This window comes from Engraulis encrasicolus, chromosome 2 (genome assembly GCF_034702125.1).
Source record: "Engraulis encrasicolus isolate BLACKSEA-1 chromosome 2, IST_EnEncr_1.0, whole genome shotgun sequence".
Lineage (NCBI taxonomy): Eukaryota > Metazoa > Chordata > Actinopteri > Clupeiformes > Engraulidae > Engraulis > Engraulis encrasicolus.
The window spans coordinates 19,994,679-20,018,734 of record NC_085858.1 but is presented as its reverse complement, the minus strand read 5'-3'; the positions used below and the strand labels follow the sequence as shown (position 1 = coordinate 20,018,734).

The 24,056-nt window shown below is 44.3% G+C and overlaps 1 protein-coding gene across 1 annotated transcript; it reads right to left on the bottom strand.

The window, feature by feature from the left end:
- Positions 1 to 5,662: 5,662 nt before the first annotated feature.
- Positions 5,663 to 23,403, bottom strand: elac2 (elaC ribonuclease Z 2). Its single transcript, XM_063213956.1, has 24 exons — positions 22,900 to 23,403; positions 22,731 to 22,781; positions 22,576 to 22,646; positions 22,403 to 22,467; positions 22,223 to 22,280; positions 21,986 to 22,054; positions 21,426 to 21,560; positions 20,311 to 20,375; positions 18,812 to 18,870; positions 18,608 to 18,680; positions 17,665 to 17,777; positions 16,264 to 16,362; positions 15,348 to 15,486; positions 14,745 to 14,830; positions 13,743 to 13,864; positions 12,801 to 12,897; positions 12,325 to 12,463; positions 11,814 to 11,852; positions 11,603 to 11,712; positions 10,833 to 10,932; positions 10,258 to 10,378; positions 8,732 to 8,810; positions 7,378 to 7,522; positions 5,663 to 6,280 (listed from the first exon to the last, which is right to left on the bottom strand). The coding sequence occupies exons 1-24, from the start codon at positions 23,244 to 23,246 to the stop codon at positions 5,993 to 5,995; spliced, it is 2,670 nt and encodes an 889-aa protein (XP_063070026.1). The 5' UTR covers positions 23,247 to 23,403; the 3' UTR covers positions 5,663 to 5,992.
- Positions 23,404 to 24,056: the final 653 nt, after the last annotated feature.

Genomic DNA, 24,056 nt, shown 5'->3' with positions numbered 1-24,056 from the left:
AGGGCCTAACCCACATCCACAAATAACTGCCACCATAAAGACACACGCAGCTTGCGCAGGCAGGCACAACACACCTGCCAATGAAAAAGAAGGGAGTCGAAAGAAGACATAATGAAATCAAATACGAGAGATAATTATATTCAGAGACAATTGCAGATTGAACAAGGTCAGTTGTGACTGCTACTATGCTGTGGTGAATGAATATGCTTCGGAAGGATGTCATTGAGGGATAATATCCGGTAAATCAGTCTTTCACTCACACACACGCACGCACGCACGCACGCACGCACGCACGCACGCACGCACGCACGCACGCACGCACGCACGCACGCACACACACACACACACACACACACACACACACACACACACACACACACCTAATGGGAGGTCTGAACTTTGGAGATGGTTTTGTTTTGTAATGTTTTTGTTTTGTTTTACTGGCTCCAGATGGTCCCAATCACACATACACACACAAGTACACACACAGAAAGCTACACAAACACACGCACGCATGCACGTACGCACGCACGCGCACATACACACACAGACACACACACACACAGTACAAACAAACGTCCAACGCAGTGCAGAGAGGGACTCTGCATTGTCAGTGCAGTGCAACTCCAACCAGAGGGAGTAATCCCTCATGCCTAGATCACCTGTCATTCAGCGCTCCAGAGGCTGCCATCCACCAAAGCCCAGGGACCAAATCCTAATGCCACCCTGGGCCCCCAACCGAATGAGCCGAGTCCAGGGCCTCCACACCCCAGAGAGTGCACTAACTCCATCCCACAGGACAGAGCACAGAGGCCAGGGGAGGACACCAACACCCTGCCTGCCTGCATGGGAAAACTTCTGCACTCAATCTAAGTCTCAGCAAGAAAAAAAAGTTAAGGATGGGTCACTTAAATGAAGGTGGTCAGACATCCTGGGGGGCTTTGAGGAAGGGGATTGAGTTTGGTGGTCTGTTCCTGGACAAGTGAAAGCTATTCCACTTGGTCTTTGATTGTCAGAGAATGAAAACCTAACTTGCTTGATTGAGCAATTTGATTATTTCATATTATTTCGATAGCACTGTAACTTTATGGATCCCGGAGGAAATGAAGGTAATCCTGGATAAAAAATGAATGAGATTGACTGTGGAGGGAGAAATGTCCCACTAAAGGGTGTGGTTGGTAACCTGCCTGGTTACTTCAAAGCAGAGGCGAGAACACCACTAATTCGACGCCAACTCACCAACTGATGTGCACTGTGCAAAACAAATAGTAATGCCTCCAACCTCCACATCCGTTTCTCAGCCTCCCCAACCAATTTCAGAATGAAACAAAAACATAAAATGGCTTATGGTTTTGGTGTAGTAGCGGGTCCTCCGTAAGACCTAAATGAAAGCGTACATCTTCCATCCTCGACATTCACGATGCTCCACTGTGTATTAGATCATGAATTACCAGCTGCAATGACATTTTACTTAAATGTGAATTGCTTCACCAATACCGCAGGGAGGGTTGCATTTGGTGCCAATAGTCCTGATTCACCGCACAATCCACTTTAACAAGGCGGGAGACACAACGCCAGCCACAGACACAGAGTGGAAAACTTTCAAATAACGTTGTGCCATTCCTGTGGGCAATGCATTCACATATTTCTTTTAAGTCTCCAAAACTTAACTTGTTACCAAGTGAGACTTTGTAACCTCAGATCTACAAGATGACCCAGGGTTCTTGGTGATGCCATTTGATGGCTGGAGAGCAGGATGCAGGCAGAGAGAGCGGGCTGCTTGAATATGGATGAATCTCCAGGCACACAGCTCCCTCCTGTGGTACTGAGAACAGAGTGATGCTGTGGAGGAGGAGAGAGAGGTCAGCATCCACCGTCTCTACATCATCTCACTGTTTTTTTGTGTACAGCGCACACTTCATGTGCACTGTAGAGTAGAGAAGAGTAGTAGAGTAACTTCATGTGTAGTGTACTGTGTGCATTGGGGTGTATTGTGCATTGCACATGTCCATAGAGACATGCATTCTATTCTGTTGTGTTCTATTTTATTCTATGCTGTTGTATTCCATTCCGTCATGGCACACACTGCTTATTAGCTGAATTCACCACACTCCCTGAATGGGAGGGAACATCCAGTTACCACACACATTTGCAATGCTGTGGATTTAATGACATGGGAATCGCAGCTTCAAAAATACTCCACCAAATTGGGTGCATAAAATTAGGATCGTCGCAGGTCTCGCAGGGTGGAAAAGCAGGTTGGTGCAAATTTGGCTGTCATTCTCTCTCCACAGTATGCCGAGTGTGTGTGTGTGTGTGTGTGTGTGTGTGTGTGTGTGTGTGTGTGTGTGTGTGTGTGTGTGTGTGTGTGTGTGTGTGTGTGTGTGTGTGTGTGTGTGTGTGTGTGTGTGTGTGTGTGTGTGTGTACAAGCCTGTATCTAGGTTTGGCCATTTACACGTGAGGCAATGCACATGTGAATATGAAATGCACAAAAATGTTGGGCACAACAAGTTATTTTGCATGTACCCGTCCAGCCTATCTGCCAGTCTATCCATTCCGTCATTACATTTCGCATGGAATCCAAACTAATTTGGTCGGTCAGTGGTGCAGACAGACAACCAGCACGCCACCACCAAATCCTAAAGCATGGCCAATATGTTAATTGTAAAGCTGTGTACTATAACTATAAAGGGAATTTCATATCAAATGGGACAACGGCCATGTCCATTCCACATCCCACATTCAAACACAAAACATCAGACGTCTTTCTTTGATGAAAATGTATGTCAGAGAACCCAGCAGACAACATTACGCATCTAGGTCAAATATTTCAAAGGGCCTTCACATACAACAACGGGCCCAACAATTAGTGAGTATTAAAGTTATGTGTCAGGTTAGGCACTGTCCATTTCCACTCCTACCTTGGGTTGATCCCTTCGAGTTAAGTGGTTAATAAGACCTGGCCCAGTTCACATCAGTTTATTTATTGACAAATTCAAGTCATCTATGACACTACGCATGCAGTGGCTGATGGCATGTGTTCTGCTGTTGCGTGCAAGAGGTGTGACAACAAAACACTGTGTTTGGAGCTTGATGACCAGAGAGAGAGAGAGAGAGAGAGAGAGAGAGAGAGAGAGAGAGAGAGAGACAGTGAGAGAAAGGGGGAGGGAGGGAGGTAGAGAGAGAGAGCAACAGACAGCAAGAGAGAGAGATCCAGCTGTTCAGGATGTGTCAGACAAACACGTCAGTCAGTCCACTGGTGGCCGATTCCCAACACTGCCGGGCTGAAGAAGACGAGACGCCGCCATCCAAACTTCCCACTGGAGCCTGTGATGAATATTAGATCAAAACGCCATTCTCATGCTGCGCAGGAAGAAGGCTCAGCACGCAGGGATGTCTTGTCAGTATACAAAGATCAGACACACATGCACGCACGTGACCGACAGACAGACAGACAGACAGACACAGAGACAGCCAGACAGACACAGCCACAGGCACTTTTTTTCACCACATCAGGGAGCATCATCCTCATCAAACAGCAGATACCCCTGTTTATTTTTTGAAATGTCTCTTTTCACATGCCAGCTGCATATATTTCAAGTGTGGCTAGATCATGAAAGGTACTGGAAAAGCATTCATTCAATGTGATCTTTCATAATTTGTTTCCAAATGGGATGCCAGGCAGAAAACCCCTGAGGAGTGACATTTCCATTAGCATGTTCAGTTGCTACGTTAATTCCCCACAACCTTAGCCTTGGTCAGGACTGGACTGGTAATCTGGCAGACAAGGCATTTTCCCCGGTGGCCCGGCAGCCCTTTTTAGTCGCTTAAGGAGCTGCCCACGTTTTGTTTTTATGTCATATGGTCTGTAAAGCGTCTTTGAGCGTCTTGAAAAGCGCTATATAAAACCAAAGTATTATACTATTATTATTATTATCAGGGCTCTAAATTAACTTTTTCCACCACCAGCCAATTTGGCTAGTAGACATTTTTTCTTACTAGCCAAATGGAAGGTCAACTAGCCATTTTTTTCTCACCAAAATAAACCATGCGTTAATTATGTTGCTTTTAATTATTTTATTAAACTAGGCTATGTCCTCAACACAGATAAACAATATAAATATTATACTCAATATAATTCAGTCTATTCTATAATTATTTAGTAATTATATTTTTATTACCTGCATTTCATTATTTTTCATTCTATTTCCATATACTGTACAGACAGCCAAACACTAACCTATTATCTCACACACCATCACCCAAACCTCACATACAGTATAGGCCTACAACTCACACAAACACAGCATGCCTTCAACACACATGTCACACACATACCAGACTTTAATCATACACTTGCCAAAGACACACACACAACCAAACACTACAAAACCTCATATCCCCTACACAGCATCACTTCACACACATTGGGTTAAATACCATGGACAATGCACAGAAGACAGGTGAAGGGGAGAAGAGATGAAGGGAGAAGGAGACGAGAGGAGGACAGGAGACACCCCCCCGCGCGCGCGCGCACACACACACACACACCTACACAGTGCGTGAATGATGTCTGCATTGTGTGTTTATGCTGCTGCTGCGTGACACCTTCAAGTTCCTCCAGGTCAAATTCATATTAGCTTTACTTACGATGCGCTTGGAATGACAATTACCGTTACGCTATGTCAACTAGATATCCAATAACACCACGGAGACCATGCTTACTTTGTTACTTTCGTCGCTAGTTTTTGTTATCTTTTTTTCACTTACTTGTGTCATACCCGTGCAGGGTCTTTGCGATGGCGTGGGCGTTATTAGGAAACGACAACTCCATCGTTTGTAGTTGCGAGGACCTCGCAAATATCAGACGGCTTCTGACGGCAACGACACTGTTTTGACAAACAGCTGTTCTAACTCCTGTCCCTCCACTCACGCGCGCCGTTTTCGCTCCACCAATACTCTATTTCACTGTCACAACGCTGCTATTACTTGCATTCATCGACACATAACCGTGCTTTAACCACTGCCACATTATTTTTCATCAGACCAAAACCTACAAAACCAAAGTAATCCGCGCTAGTCCGCTCTTNGAACATATTTTATCAACACTAGTTCCAGCGCGCGGGTATCAAACACGCAGCCAATGGATGTGAGGCTGCCTTATTGTGATTAACGGTCAGCCAATGGGTGTGGGCTACATCATGACGGTAGGACTAATGTTCATGGGTAATGTAGGCGACGTTTTGACGTTCATCAGACGGCAGCTACAGATCTGTGCGTGCAGCTGTTTAACATTCAGTCGGGCGCGCGCTACCGGCCAATTTGGCTAGTGGATGATTTTTTCTACCAGCCAAAATGATTTTTCACCCGCATTTCGCGTGTTGGCGTGCGTTAATTTAGAGCCCTGATTATTATTATTAATAATAATATTGCAACCAGACCTCTTCTCCAGCTTTAATAAAGACAGTGGAATGAAGCGATCTGGATTAAGTTGGGAAGACTGTGTGTGAACAGCATTGTGAGAGAGCCTGGTCTTGGTCAAAAATGCCCTGCAGTTTTTTCTTCCTAGTGCAGCCCTCCCCCCTGGTGGTCACTCCCGCTGTGTGATTCATCGCACCCGCTTTAGAAGAAATCACCCAAGAAGACACAATTCCACACATCTGGGATTCACACATTCCTTGATCTGATCATTTATTGCTCTCAGATATGGCGAAATTATGTAGTTCATTTTAAGATTTTCTTTTATGTACAATATATGACAGGAAAAGGTGGGGTGGGGGGTGGGGGGGGAGAGAGCAAGCAAATAAATTAGTTTTCATCCACAGCAATGGATCTCTGGATCTCAATCTAAAATAAAAGGGGGAAAAAATATTGTCTCATATCCAAACTAATAAAAAAGTCTTCGACCAGGCCCACACTCACAACAAAAGTCCAAAAAAGAATGTCCATACCATCTCATCAAATTAATTCCCTAGATACTTTCAGTCTGGTTTAGTTGGCCTTCAGTCTCTTGCTGGTGGCCTCCTCAGTGAGCTCCTCCTCCTGCTCACGTTTTGCCCCTCGGCCTGCAGCCTCCACCCCTGGTGCTGCTGATGGTGCTGCTGATGGTGGTGGTGGTGGTGAGGGGGTTCCCTTGTCTCCTCCATTGTTAGACTCCTGAGCCAAGTTCTTCCTCTCCCGCTTGCCCCTCCTCTCCTCCATCTCTTCCAGGTCTTCTGCAAACAGGGCCTTCAGAGGAGGGATGAGTCTGGGAAGGACCTGGAAGTCTCCAAAGCGAATCTGTAAAAGGGAGGTAGGAATGTCCATGAGCATGGGCTGATTAATGAATGGGCATCACAGGGCCAGTGCCAGGATGCCAGGGGAGGCGAGAGTGCAGTAACTACAGTGTACATATTTTGTCAATGTTGGCATTGTTACTTAGCCTCGCGACGCCATCCTATGTACTCCACCCAAAGATTTTGGCTCCGCACATCGTCTGGCAAAAGCCTCGAGCTCGGTTCTCTCAGTGTTTAGCCAATCAGCAAACAGTTGAGAGTGATGACGCGGAACTCACCCTCGAGCTCCGTTACTGATTGGTTAAGGCAACTATATTCACACTTTCGTTTTGTTATTTGTTTGCTTTTGCGACGCTATATCGTAACAGGCATGCTAATAAAGCACAATATGGGTTTTAATTTGAGTTTGGAACTCCAATTAATTTAAATGATAGAGTAAGATCAGACCATCTACCACCCTCCACGGAGACGGATTCCTCATGGCTTTTGCCAGACTGATTGTCACTGCCAATGATGATAGTCACATGTCACTGATAGCGGCTAACCTCCCACCTCCTTGACTTACGAAAAGTCGTTGAAAAGCGCTGAAATCACCAACTCTCAAAAGGTCCAAGTCAAATACACAGGCTCTCCCTACCCACAGGGCACCTTGCCGTTAGAGTGGAGAAGGATGGGCACTTGTCGACTGTCTGCAGTTTATTAATGTAGGATGAAAAGTCTTAAACCGGCCTCCTGTGCAGTCATGCTCTCTTCACATTTGAACAGGTGACTGATGCGTTTGACTGAAATTCCGTTTTTTGGTTTTTTTTTCCGATTGAATATTTCTGCCAATCAGTCAAGCACTCTCCGCTCATCCTCATGTAATGAAAGTAAAATAACTCCACAAGACAAATGCCCTCGTGATAAGAAAGTGCTTATACAATTACCCTTTGTCATGGTGGATTTGTGTGAAGGATGCCTTGAGTTATGAGGATGTAAGAAGAGGGAGGGCTGTGTGAAGTGTGTGTGTGTGTGTGTGTGTGTGTGTGTGTGTGTGTGTGTGTGTGTGTGTGTGTGTGCACGGCTAAGACTTTTACTGTGAAGTTGTACAATGTTCCTTACCCTCATGTGGTCGTAAGCAATCCCCACTTTCTCGTTGGCGTCGGCGCTGAAGTATGGGATCTTGGCGTACCTCTGGCTGAAGTGGTTCAGCATGATGAACTCCGCATTCATCTTCATGCCAATCTCAATAGCCTGGGAGGTCGTGCTGTCAACGCATGGAGAAAGCACATGAGTTAGCCAGCTGACAGCCCTCCAAGGCTGCCTCACAACTCTCTACGCATAAATGTCCCTCTTTTCTCTCTCTCTCTCCCTCTCTCTCGCCTCTCTGTGAAAGTAGCACTTCAATCAATGTCTCATTCTTCTTTCTCATTCAGTTCTTCTTGCTTGAAGGGGCTTTTGGTGCTAGAGAGAAAAAAATAAAATGCAGAAACCTCAACATTGAAAGCATCCCCCATTGTTTCGGCAGGAACTACAGTCACAAATCAATGGCAATTTCTGAGGAAAATCCACCAAGAGAATTGTCCTTCCAAAAAATTGACAAAAATAAAAGACATAAAGAAAAAAAAGAGACATAAATAACCGTCATCATCACAGGGAGAGGAGAAAATGTAATGGACCAAACTCATTCACAGTTTCTTCTGCGGCTTTCTGGGTTCCTCATTTTGACATTGTCACTGGAGCTGATCTAAATCATTTCTGCATGTGCAGAGGAGAGGTTAAGTAGATATCGTGACTAGGTTTTCAAATGCACCTGCAGTGATATGCCCAAGCGCACCTGTCTAGGCACCTACGAGTGTGCCACATCACTAGCGGTGGGTAATACATTGAAAAATGAATCAATCAAACAATCTTAACCGTAAGATTACGGTTGAACTGCATATGATCATGTCTACCCAGCAAACCAAGGACCTAGGTTTGTAGGCTGGGTGATTTCCTGGTCAGTTTCATCTAATGCTCTGCATCTCTAATTCTCATGTCTCTGACGTGCTCTGATTACCACATGAACAAGACTGACTCTTTGGTGGGTCAGTGGCCAGAGGCCAGAGCCTCACTTTGGTACCCAGGGAGCTCTGGGTTCAAGGCCCAAACTGTATCACGTGTTATTCATGTATCAGTATGTTAGTCCTTACTGTACACTGTGTGTGTGTGTGTGTGTGTGTGTGTGTGTGTGTGTGTGTGTGTGTGTGTGTGTGTGTGTGTGTGTGTGTGTGGTGTTTGATTATTGTCAAGGTCTTATCTACATTTACGTATGTGTTTAACTGCACATTGGAGACTGGTCAAATGCAATTTCAATCTTCGGTGTTACCCCAGTTACATGGATTTTTGACAATGAAGTTTGACTTTGACAAACGTGGCAACTCCACACCCCATCGCTGCAGTCAATCATACTTGACACCAGTCATGTGGGATTTACCTGTGCCTCTTCTCGGCGGCCTCTTCCTCCATGCCGTCCTCCAGCGTGGCCTCGTGGATGAGCAGGGTGGCGTTGGTCCCTGTAAACAACACAACAAGGCAATGGGGGTCACTCACTGCATTACAAGACTAGCCTGATTATCATCGACTTTCAAATCTTTTCGAGACTTGGTCTGACCAAGAGCATAACACTAAACATTTCTCAAACGGCATGGTTGACCCGCCTCCCTCGGTTTGCTACTAGTTGTTTGCTTCCAAACAAAGTGGGAGGACTTCCCGATTTTTTGGGGGCTTAGAAATTATATTGGTATTGCTCCTGGCTTGACTAGATAGAAGCAATGCTGAGGTTATTGCGTCACTAGGAGGGCACAGCCTGACAATTACAAAACCACCTACGAAACGAAAACAATTCGCCAATTTGGTTCAAATGATCACTCAATTCAGAAAAGCTGGGGTAACACATTTCGCAATGGCAAAGGAGCTTGCGGGGCATAAGCAAGCCTCGACCAGGCTTTCAAAAAAGCCCTACAAACCCTGCACAGGCAAGTCTGAGTGAGTCGGACATCAGAGTGAGAAATCCACGTCCTCTTCCTCTCTCTGGTGCGAGTAACCAGGCCTTGCCATCGGCAGCGGCGAGACGAGGAGAGGCGAGTGGCTCTCACGACACGGATCGATTTGGGTGAGGAACACAAGAGCTGTGAGACAAATGAGACGGCGCCACGCTGAGCCTGAGCCCAAATGCCCCTAAACATCCTGCTTCTTTCACACTGATCAATCACCATTGGCTGGAGTGGAGTGGCATAGAGCTACTCCTCATCCAAGGCAGCCGGAGATCGCTGCCTGATGGGCGTACTTGGTTGGCCCATGTCCCATTTTAAGAGCCACTCAGGATGCTGCATGTACAGGGCAAGGAGTTCGGGGACAAGTTGCCCAGACCTCATCTGGTTATTTGAGCTTGTAGAGACCACGAGTGATGGAAAAGGTCCAGTTTCATAGAGGTTAATGTATTGTCATGTAATATTCTTGCACTATGAAGTTACCAAGCACGGTGAATGACAACCATAACTGGGTAGATGCTGCCATGTGTGATATCATCACCCCATTTATGTGTAATGTTAAAGCCAATACAAGGTACAATTTGTTCTTTTGATGTATTCCCATTTCAACGTTTTTGAGAGGCCTAGCTGCAGACAAGGACACCTACTCAACCGCATCAACCGTCTGCCTTCTTGTAAACAGTGAAAATAAGTAGCTTCCTGATTATTCCACCCAATGGACCAATTTATTAAATCGTCCAAGACCGTGGTCCGTGTAAACACCATTTCATGCAATTACAATCAGAGTCAGTACTAATGTCCACGTATAGCTGCTATTGACATAAATATGGACTTGTTTGAATGGCTTTGAAGGACAGGTGATCAATCCCCCTACACGCCTCACACTACAGACCTTTTAGTGAAGGTCCATATCCAATATTGGTCAGACAGAGAGGATGCAAAGGTTCTCTGCGTGGTGGTGCTCACTCACCCATGCGAGCCAGGTCATTGCAGGGCATGGTGTCTCCTGAGAAGACCACCTGCCAGCCGGACTGGTGCGTAAGGCTGCAGGCGAAGGCATTCTTGCAGTGCCGCACTAGACATGTCTGGAACTATGAGAGGAGCGAGAGAGAGAGAGAGAGAGAGAGAGAGAGAGAGAGAGAGAGAGAGAGAGAGAGAGAGAGAGAGAGAGAGAGAGAGAGAGAGAGACCGACCGACAAAGACAGAGAGAGACAGACAGACAGACAGACAGACAGAGGCAAAGAATGAGGTGAAGAGAGAGAATGAGACGAAGAGAGAGAACGAGAGACAGGGGAGAGAGAAAGAGGAAATGGCAGGCATTACTTGAAGGCAGAGGCCAATGGTTTAATGAAAACATAGTGGAGATGAGGACCACTCCACATTTTTAAAACTTTAAAATCCAATTACAAAAACAGGAGATGTGAAATAACACGACCTGGCAGGAAAGCCAAAGATTAATGAGGTGTGCATTTATCTGCTGGGTTTTAGGGACAAAAAGAAGAAGAAAGAAGAAGAAAAAAATACTGGAGAACGTTTATTGCGTACCCGTGTTAGATCGTTCTTCTTCAGCACGGCCTGAAGGAAGGTCTTGGTTTTGTATTTGGGCATCTCAGCGCCCTCACAGAGCACCTTGGCCGGGATGATACTGTATTGAATAAAGCACACAGATGTCAGTAATGACCAATTTGGGATACACATGTGGGATGGTTGTTTTTCTGTGGTTTTAAATGAAACCTTAAATCTAACACCCTACAGTTTTTGATGTGCATGGTGCAATAACAAAATAAGAAGATACAACTCTATTCAATTTTTTTTTTAATCCTAAAAAGCAGGAAAAGCAAAAGATTCTCTGGCAATTTAATTCTGTCCTTACAGTAAAGTATTATGATGCTTTACAATTACTCTAAATAAGTTGTAGAAATTAATATAGATGCTGTTACATTAAATTACATTACACTTGGCTGACGTCTTTATTCAAAGCGACTTATATTTATAGTTTTTTTTTAAAAGTACAGGGTATTGGTTACAGTCCCTGGAGCAGTATGGGGGTTATGTGCCTAGCTCAAGGGCACCTCAGCCATGGAGTGAGATAGGGAGTGGAAGGGTGGGATTTGAACCTGCAACCCTCTGATTTAAACTCCCATCTCCTTAACCACTAGGCCATAGCTGTCCCCTGCCCCATGCTACGGCTGTTCTTACTTACGATACGGTTATACTTTATTGTCAGTATACACTGAAATTCATTTTGCATCCCTGACTCGTTTAAGACAGGACATACTCATAACATCACATCACAAGACTATTGCACAACTGACTTGATGTGGCTGAGGATCTGCTGGCAGTGGTCATGGTACTGGTTGAGCCACGTCATGATGGGCGACGGGGCCACCAGGTAAAGTGGCGTAAAGGATTTACCCAGGCTGTTCTGAAATATGGAAATGGGAACATTAGTGTGATTACATCACAACAATCAGCGGCAATATTTCTATAAAATACTACAACTGCCCATGGGCATGAAGCACTTACAATTGCACGTTCCCTTTCCAGCAACAATTTTAAAAGTCCCTATAAGGAAGGAAACAAAAATGTAATGTACATGCATATCATTTGAATTAATAACTCAAGGTCTCACTTGACATGCTGCTGCATACTGCCTCACAATGCTTCATAGTACATCCCATACTTCTTCAGACCGCCTCAAAAGCAAAGTGCATTAACAATACAAAAAAAGTGAAATTGACTAAATCTGGGTCTTTTTTTGGGGGGCTCAGACATCAGGTGGTCCAACCACATCTAATGCCCATAACTTAATTAGTAATTGGTAATTAATGTACAGCAATGAATATGCTTCTTAGATAATCCACTAAAAACAACAAAAAAACAACTGTGGCATTAGCTGTGGTTACACCACCCTGACGTGTGCTACTACTAAAACGTCATTGACCCACATGCTAGAGATAATCTCCAGTGTTGACAAAGCGTGTAGTTACTGTCTTTTGGATTTTAGTGCCAACTGTTTCTCCTGGGCAAGACCTACTGTGTGGTGGTCCGCATGCAGATGGGAGACAAAGATGGTGGAGAGCCTTGTGAGAACCTCGTCAACACGATCACCATAGTGACGACACAGCTGGCCAAACGTCCCCTCCCCACAGTCAAGCAGAAGAGACTGGGTAGGACTGGAGCACAGAAACAGAGAAGAGTAGAATTTCATAGTCACATATATATTTTTTTTACTTTTTAACAAAATTATGCATCTTCCTACGATTGCTGCTATGAACATCTGGTATACAGCACTAGTGCAACAGGTGCAATGCCAAATTGCAATTGCTCATATATATGGAATCCCAGTAAATTGAGAAATATTAAATCTATAGTTGAACAACTGGCGAAACTTCCTCCATCCATCTCCAACATCATTTTTTCCAACAACACTACGTAAAGCCATCTTTTACCTGCAGAGAGAAACGTCCTATGTGTAAGAAGATAAAATGGTACCTGTGCACCGGCACATACCTGATATTGACCAGCGTTCCACTCACGTTCCTCAGCTTCATCGGAAGTGCTGACCCCGTTCCCAGAAACACCACCTCTGGGTACTTGTCCACTTTGGCTGGAGTCATATATAATTTATAAACAACAAAAACAAATCATTACATTCAGCACACACTCTTCCTTCCTCTTGCTCACTCACAATTGGACTTCACGCACACAAACAGATGGGAGTCATAGCACGAAGGGCCAGTGAGTTCAGAAAGTCAGTGATATACGTTCACCGGCCACTGCTCATCGACGCAAATTTGGCAGCAACTCACAAAAATGGCAGCAATGAATTTGGGCATGTAGACAAGGCTAAGACGATCTGCTGCAGTTCAATCCGAGCACCATAATGAAGGAGAAAAGTGATTGAAGTGACTGTGAACGTGGCATGGTTGCTCGTGCGACACAGGCTTGTTTGACTTCATTGATTTCAGAAAATGCTGGTCTACTGACGTATTCAAGCACAACCACCTCTAGGGTTAACAGAGAAGAGTCAGAAAAAGAAAATATCCAGTGAGTGGCAGTTCTGTGGGTGAAAATTTGTTGTTGAACCTTCAATTAGTGCGGGCTCACCTAAATTGAACAACAGAATATTAGAAAATGTTTCCCTGATTATCATTGACGTTCAAATCTCGTATAGAGATGTTGGTCTGACCAAGAAGATAACGAATTACGTTTCTCAAATGGCCTGATTAACCCGTCTCCCCCGGCTTGCTACTGGTCGAGGCCAGAAAAGGCTGAACCAAAGTTTGTACCAAACATTTTCTTACTCCCAATACAACATCTCTGCTCAAACCACGCCACCGTGTAAATCCGTATAAACACGCAATGTGGATGTGTAACACAGGAAAATATGACAGAATGTGATGAAGAACAAGTCTTTTGTAAAGTCCAGCATCTCATCGCCAGCACACTCACCCAGCTGCACCTCAGAGTCAGTGGCCAGATGCCGCTTGCACTCCTCCACTTCCTTCAGGAAACCAGGAACCTCTCCTGCCTCCCTCACAAACTCTTCCCTGTCACACACCGGGATGGCATCTCTGGGAGAGCGGGAGGGAGGGCGAGAGAGAGAGAGAGAGAGAGAGAGAGAGAGAGAGAGCGAGAAAGAGCGAGCGAGAGAGAGCAAGAAAGAGCGAGCGAGAGAGAGCAAGAAAGAGCGAGCGAGAGAGAGAGAGAGAGAGCGAGAGAGCGAGAGCGAGCGAGAGAGAGCGAGAGCGAGAGAGAGCGAGAGAGAGCGAGAGAGAGCGAGAGCGAGCGAGAGAGAGCAAGAAAGAGCGAGCGAGAGAGAGAGAGAGAGAGAGAGAGAGAGAGAGCGAGAGAGAGAGAGAGAGAGAGAGAAAGAGCGAGAGAGAGAGAAAGAAAGAAAGAGCGAGAGAGAGAAAGAAAGAAAGAGCGAGCGAGAGAGAGAGAGAGAAAAAAAGGCAAAAGAAAATAAGACAAAAGACAAAGAGGCAGAAAAAAGGGAAAAGGAGGGGAATTAGACAACCAGACAGAAGATAAATGAACAGTTGGATTAACCCATTTGACCCATGTCAAGGTCCAGTTGACAGGAAAAATAGCAAGTCAAAGCACGCGGCTTGTCTCTTTCTCCTTGGAGTGCCCATGATGCTCGCTGGGTTGGCGAAGCGTGCACACAGAAGGTCAGGCAGTGGGCGATCATGCTGTAAACTGTTCAGATTGCCACCCTGGGGTGGCACAACCTCCCCTGCCCCCGGCTCACACACTCACTCAGCATCATAACTGTTTCTCAGTATGTGTTTTGTGTTAGTGAGAGAATATGTGTGTGTGTGTGTGTGTGTGTGTTAGTTTGACAAGGTGTGTGCGTGTGTGAGAAATTGTGTGTGTGTGTGTGCGTGCGTGTTAGGGTGAGACAACAGGTGTGCTTCAGTGTGAGACAGTAGTGAAAAGTATTGAACCAACCTTTGCCACTCTAGTTTGGGTCGAAGCTGGAACTTGAGCAGGCACTCGGACCTCACATTGGGCACGTGCAGAGCAGCCTGCGGTTCCTGGAAGGAGCAAAGCAAATGGGGTTTCATTTCGATCACTTTCGAAAAATACACATCTTCAACTATTAACTGTAAACACAGCTTGCATTACAGGAGTCTCTGTGGTACAGTGCCCTCACCGCACCCCCCAATCAAAATCTAGGGCCTACATATATACAGTATATCAAGATAGGGTGGGGGCAAGAACCAACATATAAAAGTACACTTGTTTTTTCATCAAACAAACAAAATTAACTTTGAATTGCTCTACACTACACTACACAAAAAAGTTAGATGGTTGAACACCCACCCTCCCCCCCAACTACAGTAAGAAGCGTAGGTCACACTGACTAAAATCTAACACATGTTCAACACATTCATCACCATCATTATTTCACGCACACAGCAGCTCTACTTTCACACTGGCTATTGAGTTTGAGCTGTACTAATTATGTGATAGGAGAATAGTTCCAGACTGACTATTGAATTTAAGATGGGGGGGAAATGTGACACTTTTTTGAAGGAGTACTGTCTGCACCTTAGTTTTGTAGGCCTTGAGTTCGGGGAAGATGTCAGGGTGGATGAGATTGAGCTGGGCCTGGATCTTGTGGCTGCGGGCGTTGTGCACCGTGCAGGCCTGTTCGTTCATGACCAGATGCTCGGTACTGGACGGAAACCTGCAGCGGACACACAGAGCCAGTGAAACCAGAGGCGTACGGAGAGAAAAAGAAGAGAGAGAGATGGCAAGAGACAGAGAAGACAGAAAGAGAAAACAATATTCCAAGGCAGGAGTTCCCAAACTTTACCATGACAAGGCCCCCATATACCAGTAGATTCCAGCAAAGCCCCCGCTGACATGAGCCATGCCACACTATTTTTTGTGTGCATCCAGTTTCACAACTCGAAGTTGGTGCATTCCTAAACACATTCAACTACTACAGAAGAGCATAATACATAGGCCCTATATAAACATTGCAAAGAAGAATGAATCCACTGGGAGATTTTTTGCTTTATTTTAGATACCCAAGTTATTCAATTTATTACATTCTTCATTTTATTTCTCAATTTTTTCCCCTGCCAACCTGCCGTGGCCCCGACTTTGAAAACCACTGCTCCAAGGAATACAAGGAGTGATAGGGAGGGAAAAAGAGACAAACATGTTGTGTCAGAGTGCTCAGGTGTGTGTGTGTGTGTGTGAGAGTGAGTGAGTGAGTGAGTGAGTGAGTGAGTGAGTGAGTGAGTGAGTGAGTGAGTGAGTGAGTGAGTGAGTGAGTGAGTGAGTGAGTGAGTGAGTGAGAAACAGAGAGAGACTGAGAGAGACTGAGAGAGACTGAGAGAGACTGAGAGAGACTGAGAGAGACTGAGAGAGACTGAGAGAGACAGAAAGCGAGAACAGTATTTCCAGGCCATTTACTGAGAAGAAAAAGTCAGTTGACGATGATCTACAGGCATACCTCTCCATCCACTCCTGGTACTTGTCAGTTTTCAGGACAGACTCCGGGGTCATGTGAACCACCAGCACTGCAGGTTCCTCTGAGCCTCCTGTCTGATACCTGCACCAGAACACACACAAGACAAGGCAATTTCAGCAACACCAAAATTACTATTCAAGACAAGGGCCAACGCAGCCAGAACACTATCGTCTAAACAAGGGCTTCTCAACCTTTTTGAACAAACGCCCCCTTGACCTAATCATAAGCCTGCCAACGCCGATGAAATAGACATATGCCTCCAATTTGCAACTTAGTGCCTCCCTCACAGCTGTGTCCTTCTTAACGCCCCCCAAGGGCTCCCTGACACCCCTTGCGGTCTGTATAGCAACCCCCCCCCCACTCCCCCTGTTGAGAAACACTATTCTAAAGGGACGAAGTGGTGGGTCAGTTAACTGGCTGATTAATGGGCCGATATGTATATGGAAGGAACACTCGAGAAGGAAATTAAAATGTCACCTTGAATTACCGATAGTAAGCACCCACCCTGCTAGAGTTAAGCATTCCCTGACACACACACACGCGGCCAACACACACATATGCAGGGTGGGTTTCTTTCGAAGGGTAAATACTGCCACCTGCTGGCATTTACATGACAGCAAAGATCCATCTGAGACTGTACAATCTTCTCAATCACTTGAAACAACCGTCTTGCTTGGCATTTGACACACAAAATGAGAGCTGATGGTGGACACAGGAAACTGATGAATTACTGCGGTCAGTGGTCATGCTGTTTACCATTCAACTTGCTTGCATCTGTTGCATGTGCATTCACAGCAGATCACCTTAACACTGGTCTGCATCCATTTTGCGCACTACATCATTTAGCGCATTTATTTCATCGTTTTATTGTTGTTAGTCTATGAATTGTGTTATATACATAAAATACTTACTAGTGATTTCAATTATTATAGTAGATTAACACCCATCTCAAATGAGAGCAGCTCTTTTTGTTCAAATAATTAAATTACCAAAATGCACATTTTTAACTCCAGTTGGAAATCCAGTTAATACAGGCTCATCCCACATGTTGTGTGCAAACCCTCCAAAACAGAAAGAGGTCTCTGATCGGCCAAAGGGCATAGTCGTGTATAGAGCCAGCCTCTTAAACGCGCCAACAAACCCCGTCTCTTCCGACGGACATTTAACCTGGCTGTTTCTCTTGACCATTTAGCTGATCTACGCTCTGTACCACTCAGTTATGGAACATATGATAACCACTAACTATAACTATGGCTAAATGCATTATGTGGTTGTTCTGCAATAATGTGTAAGTCCTGGGATTAGTAGATGTTACTCTACTCTAAACCAACAAACAATGGTGAAAATGCTTTCTTCTTGGTGAAGAGATATGGGTTAATTCACCTCTGAAGCTGCGGGTTACTGCAGAGAGGCTGGACAAACTCTTCAGAAGGACAATCTACCACCAAGAAGGCCGACCCAGGGTCAGTGGGAGTGCAGACGTCATCAGGATGGATCTAGGGAAGGGGAGGAAATGATGCATTGATAAAAATATTAATAGGCAACACTTAAGAATAACTACCCAAAAAAGCTTTATAAACACTTTATTCACATTAAATAATAATTAACATTTAACAAAGCATTTACAAATGTTTGTAAATGAGTAAGAACCTAACTATGACCGCACAGTGGAGTGGGAATCAACTTCTACAGTACAGTGTGAGTTTTATGTGGTTTCATGCCTTCTAGTCTTTGGAGGAGAAACTAGCATAGTATTTCTTGCCCATTTATTAACATTTGTAACATTTTGTTGATAATTAGTTCACTATTTATAAAGGGTTTATAAAGCTGTGAATAGGTAATTATTCTAAAGTGTTAACTATTAATACAATGTATTACTGAGCATACAATGTCGGATTTCTGTAACAAAAACGTAACGGTGCACTGTGTAGGATTGTGGACAGAGTAGGTATTGCAACAATGCTGCTCATTGAAACTATGATGCCTATTGCCAAATTTGATCTTTTCATGAATATTTACTAAATAATAAACTATAATTACGGTACTAGCATGACCAAAGTACAGTATGTTTTGCAGCTAAAAATGTTTATTTCTGAACATTCAAAGTGGCGGTCATGGAGAAGATCCACCTTTTCATCCATGAAAAGAACACTTTTCCCATTCATAATGAATACTTACAATTTGTTGGTGGTGGGTCACTTCATGTCAAGTATTCATGAAAAAGGTAATATTTGTGAATGGACAGCATGAATTCTGGAAAGAAACTGCTAAAAAAATATTACACAGTGCACCTTTAAAGACTGACTGTCGTGTGCCATGTGCTCACCTCTTTTCCCTCATAGGTCACAGTCTGTCCAGATTTCAAAGCGGTAACGATGGGCCCAATAGCAGAGGTACCCCTGGAATGACCATTTTATTTTAAAACCAGAAGATTCATCATGATCATAAGTACATACAAGTGAAAGTAATGCATGTATGTGTTCCTCACACATGTAAGAAACCCTTCAGAACAGCAAACATGAGTACTTACACTGGTAAACCAAGTGCTTTGGCTTTGGCCACCAAAAAGTTTCCCTTCTTTGGATGGAGCTGTAAAACATCATGCGAGACAGTTGTAAAAATGATTTATCAAAAAAGACATTTCAATCATGACGCATCAGAGCACACAGTGCAGACAACAAAATTCATTTTTTTTTTTTTTAAACTTGTGTTTCTCAAGGGGGGGGGTCTACAGCAGGGACTCTGGGGGCGGTGCTCAGTAGAGGTGCTTAACTCGAATCTTTGAGGCGTCCGGATTGATTGGATCATTCCAAGGAGAGTATCCGGATTAGACGGATCACTCGGATCACACGGATCACTTATTTAGAATAGGCCTAAATAAAAATAAATAATAATAATGTATTTTTTAAAACGTTTCTGCCGTTAAATAGCTATGCCTTTGTTGTTCCATTTATCAATTCATGTTGATAAATCAAAGAGTAAGACAGTTTGATCAACAAAACTCACTTTATGAATGTCACAGTTCCTAAACTCATGCTGCGATCCGACCCACCTCTCCTCACTAAACATGCGACCACAACTCGAACAGCCTTTGGCAGCAGTGAAACGGCGCTGCTGAGTGACTCGGACGAGGGGAGTGACAGCAGTGGCTTTAAAGACTGTAGCCTACGCTGTAACGCAGTGAGTGATAGAGTCACGTCTGTAGACTATAATTTCCCTAAGAGTAGCCTACAGAGTGAGATGTTAAAGCGTTGGCAGAGCACTGTTAACATTTAGAAATGTAGGCTAGAGCTCAACAGAGTCAGAAGCACACACATAGGGAGCGGGGATCCGCGACTCAATTGGCCACAACAGGCTGGACGGATCAAACAGGCTCGATGAATGACGAGGCGGGAGTTGGTTCAGTTTTACTCAGTGAGTGTTCGTGACTGAACAGCATACTAGGGAGATTAGAGAATGGCTGTTGTAGTCAACTAAAGAGGATATATTCCGGTTTCACAATTTCTCGCGCTGTAACTGCCATTTTGTTGACATATTAATGAAATGCCGTCTGACCCGCCTTTGGCGGATCAATGCACGACAGCCATCCGGTCTGTTCGGATGAGGTCTTTATCCGGCTCTCCAACCGGATCCTCCGGGTTTTATATCATCTCTAGTGCTCAGTAGCCATAAGACTGCATTAGTCTAATTTATTTTTCAATACTAATTGGGCCGTTGGCAGGCCGTTGATGAGGTCAAGGGGCTTTGGGGGGCTTATGATGAGGTCAAGGGGGTGTTTGTTCAAAAAAGGTTGAGAACCAATGTTTTAACCCATCACATACGGTATGTGATCAGGGGCACTCCATGAGAGCTTGGGGATAGTACTATGCTTAGGGTACGTTGGGTCCAACTCTTTAACCGCTAGCCCAAGCGAGCAAAAAAGAAAACAATTTTTATCCACGCCAAATGTTCTTCTGTAGATCAACAACCGAAACCTTCCATATTACTCGTATAGGACACAAAGATAGTCTTTGGGGCCACATGCCTTACCTTACAGATGTAGGCCACAATCAAGGAGGGGTCTCTCGTGGAATGCTGTCTCCCGGATCGGTTATCTGGGAATCAAGCAATCGCAGGTCTATAAATCAATGCCTAGCTGGCTTACTGTATGTATTGAAAAACGACAATGACAAATGTGACCCAATTCTTAAACAATTGCAATATCATCGTCAGCAGTTTTCCCTTGCATGGTCTCTAGAATTTCAAGATTTATCTTTGGAGTGATCATACATACAGTTGCATGTGGTCCGTTCAGCCAAGTTCCACAATGACCAGCTGCACACCATTATAGTTCAATGTTGAGGCTGCATTCATCCTGGATTTTTTTGGTGGGACTTTTGGTAAGTGTAGCCTACTCAAATAGTAGTTGTGGCAACTCTTCCATCATTGAGAAACAATGACAGAAAACCGTTTGGACTGTGGTCACCTTGTGTGATTAGCCTTGCCCTCTACGTTCACAAGGCGAGCCCAGTCAAAAAGGTTTTCTGTCATTGTTCCTCAATGGCAGAGGCGACAAAAATCCGGTTCCAAAGATACAAAAAAAACCCTGCCACAATTTCCTTCTAAACCAGGTCACCTGCACCCCACTCAACCTTCAAAAAGCTTGTGAAGACTTCTCTTCTGAGAGAGCTTCCCGGTGTAACCAAACTAATTCCACTCATCTCTAATCCTGGGCACTTACTTGTCATACACCCAATAGGTCCTCCACTATTTATAAATTACTGCTCCCTATCTGTTCTACATTACTCATATACTGCTGTACTCTGTATTGACCCCACACTCTGCACTTGTTTGAATGTCCTCCTTGTAAGTCGCTTTGGTTAAAAAGCTAAATGTAATGTAATCTGCTAAATGTAATGTAATGTATTGTAATAACACAAACAGTGTCTGTATGCACACTACCTCCCCTGCAGGATTGAGCATGCAGAGCTGCGAGTGCACAGAGCTTTGACGTGGAGTGGGAAAAGATGGCATGCACTCTTCATGTGTACTCATATTCATGCCCACTTTAACAGTATTCATTTACCGTCCACTGAAGGTCAAGTATGTCACATCACTACACAAATAAAGAGTGTAAAAAACAAAGGTTTTGTTCTCAATCTTACCCTTGCCATCTTCTGCACCACCGTCACATTCATCCGACCTCCACATGTCCCTCAGCTGCTGTTTGGGACTGGGGCTCCTGGAGGGGCTGCTGTGTCTGGAGTTGGACCGCCTCGGGCTTCCCTCTTTGCCCTCAGCTACAGAACAGAAAGAGTGCATACAAATGGAGTGTGCGTTTCTTTAAAGGTATTTCAGCATATTTGTTTGAATGAAAGAAATACATCAAGGGCTTTTACTCTTCTCTTACTTTAGTTAATTTGCCATTCATGGAATAAACATAACAGTATGCTACCTTTTTTTAATAAAAAACGAATCGGCAGCATGATTTACTAAGATGCAATTGTACACATGTATATACAATTACATACACTGTATATCTTGGGGGGCTACTGAAGAAAAACTAAAAAGTCAGAGTGTGCGCACATCAGTGGCACAGGTGCTGCACCAAACAGAAGATAACTGGAAGGAAAAGATAAGGGTCCGCAACACTGTTCGATGTTCCCCAACAAAGTTTAATGGAACGACGTTTTGGACTGAAGAAAGTCTGACTAAGCTTACTTACCGAATATTGGGACTTGAGTGATAACCATGGTCTCATCCGAGTGCTGTGCTTCAGTGTATGGTCTCACAGCTGCCAAAGTAGACAAAAGGCAACAGTCATTGCTTGCACTGTGATGGAAATTGATCCAAGTAAGTGTGAGATAGTTAATATATATTTGAAAATGAATGCATGCATATAAAAGTGTTTAAGTGTCACACAATCACAGACAAGCATGCATTTCAAACTAAGGCAACTCACACAACTTAATTTCCTCCAGTGGTCCAGAGAAAGTCTTCATAGCGTTGACGTACTTGTTCTAAGTTGCAAAGAAATTGTGCTCTAATAAATACACAAGTAGATATACTTATTGTGCACATATTAACATCACTGAAGATCAAATTCCCAGAAGAATATTATTAAGTGTGACCAAATACTCACAAGCTGAGGAGGTCCACACAGAACACATTTAGGTACACCTGTGTCTTTTAGTGTCAATATCAACCCTGGAGAGAAGAGAAAGTCCTCCATTTTAATGTCAACAATGAAAACAGTCAGTTATAACTTTGGGAATGCAATAGGATTTGGGTGTGTATTGATATGGTTATGGTTACCACATAGGCCTCCAACATTTTTCCAGCTCATCCTGGTTATGAATACATTATCCAAGTGTGCAACCTTCAGCCTGCCAAAACAATGTAACAAATCAAAAAGGGGCACACATCACAACTGAAGGGAAAGGGTTTGGGCAAAAACGTTACAAGCTTACTTGTGTTCTTGCATCAGACGCTGTGTTCCCTCTCCACAGTTGAAGAGATACCTGCAGAAAAACCACCCACGTTGTTTAAATGAAGCCATTGATGTGTTATGACTTATGAACACGGCAGGACAGAGATCACCCGAGTGTCATGGCATCACTGAAAGACAAACATACTTACCTGTTGTATTCCGAAAACACATACAGCGATGGGTCGTTATCCCTGCTACCAGCGCCTACAACTTGGACGTACACCGTGGCTGCTCCATGGTTATCGGTGAACTTTCGGTTGTTTTTCGTCCTTATGTGCCTCAAAGTGTCTTTAGGCGGCTTCTGCTTTTTGCCTGCTTTATTCGTGTTGCCTTGTGAGTTCGAGGCCATTCTCAGATGAAAATGTTTAACTCCTAGATTGGGTGTGGGTACGCCAGTGTTGACGCTACACGTGATAGGCAGCAAAGACCTGCGAGCGGAATAACTATTTAAATAGCGCCAAGCAATCGACCTACAGTAACATGCCGCTGTGTTCATAATCTACAATTGTTGCAGACGAGCGAGATAACAACGCTTTCAGTGCTATTGTAAACAGGGCACCATGGCGTTTCCTTCACTCTCACTTTTGGATAGTATCCTTGGAGGTTGCAGTTGACATCAGGCACAGCAGCATCCCATGTGAAATACTTTTCCGGCGTACAGTGATGACGTCAGTCCCTGGTTTTCACACCACAGCCACCAGGTGGCCTCATCTTATAATACGGCAGGGGTTCCCAAACTTTTCCCCCTGCGCACCCCCTTGTACATTTCAAAGTGGTTCGCGCACCCCCTAAGCAAATATTTTGGTGTGGTGATGGCCACGCAAGTATGGATTCACTGCGCATTCACTGCACATTATGCACTGTTGTTTTGGGGAATCCTCTTTTCCAATAGTCTAGGAGTTAAATTACACCTCAGATGGACCTTTCCAGCATACAATTCACCATCCAATTAAAAACTACTTAAATACTGGATAGAAACTCACATATCCACCATTGCTCTATTCAGCTTGCGCACCCCCTTATTGCAGGCCGCGCACCCCCAGGTGTGCACGCACTCCAGTTTGGGAAACCCTGTAATACGGTATATAATCAGAGAGGGTTTATAGGTAGAAAGGCTATGATATAATATTTCAGCCCTCTGTAAGTATGTGTGTATATTGGAGTCTGGGTAGATAATTGGTGGCTTACTGTCTCTGGTAATCTTTGCATTCAAAATGTGTTTTTTTTTTCTTTTTCTTTCTTGGTCACATCACAGAGGGAGATAGTCACACCATACTTGTGTCAAACCATGGAATCCCAAAAATAA

Excerpts from the sequence above, each read along its gene's own strand:
- elac2 (XM_063213956.1), bottom strand. The coding sequence starts at position 23,246 with ATGAACACAGCGGCATGTTACTGTAGGTCGATTGCTTGGCGCTATTTA. Across the intron at positions 22,281-22,402 it reads TGTGTGGACCTCCTCAGCTT|AACAAGTACGTCAACGCTAT; the intron begins GTGAGTATTTGG and ends TTTGCAACTTAG. Across the intron at positions 14,831-15,347 it reads TCAAGGCCTACAAAACTAAG|GAACCGCAGGCTGCTCTGCA; the intron begins GTGCAGACAGTA and ends TGCTCCTTCCAG.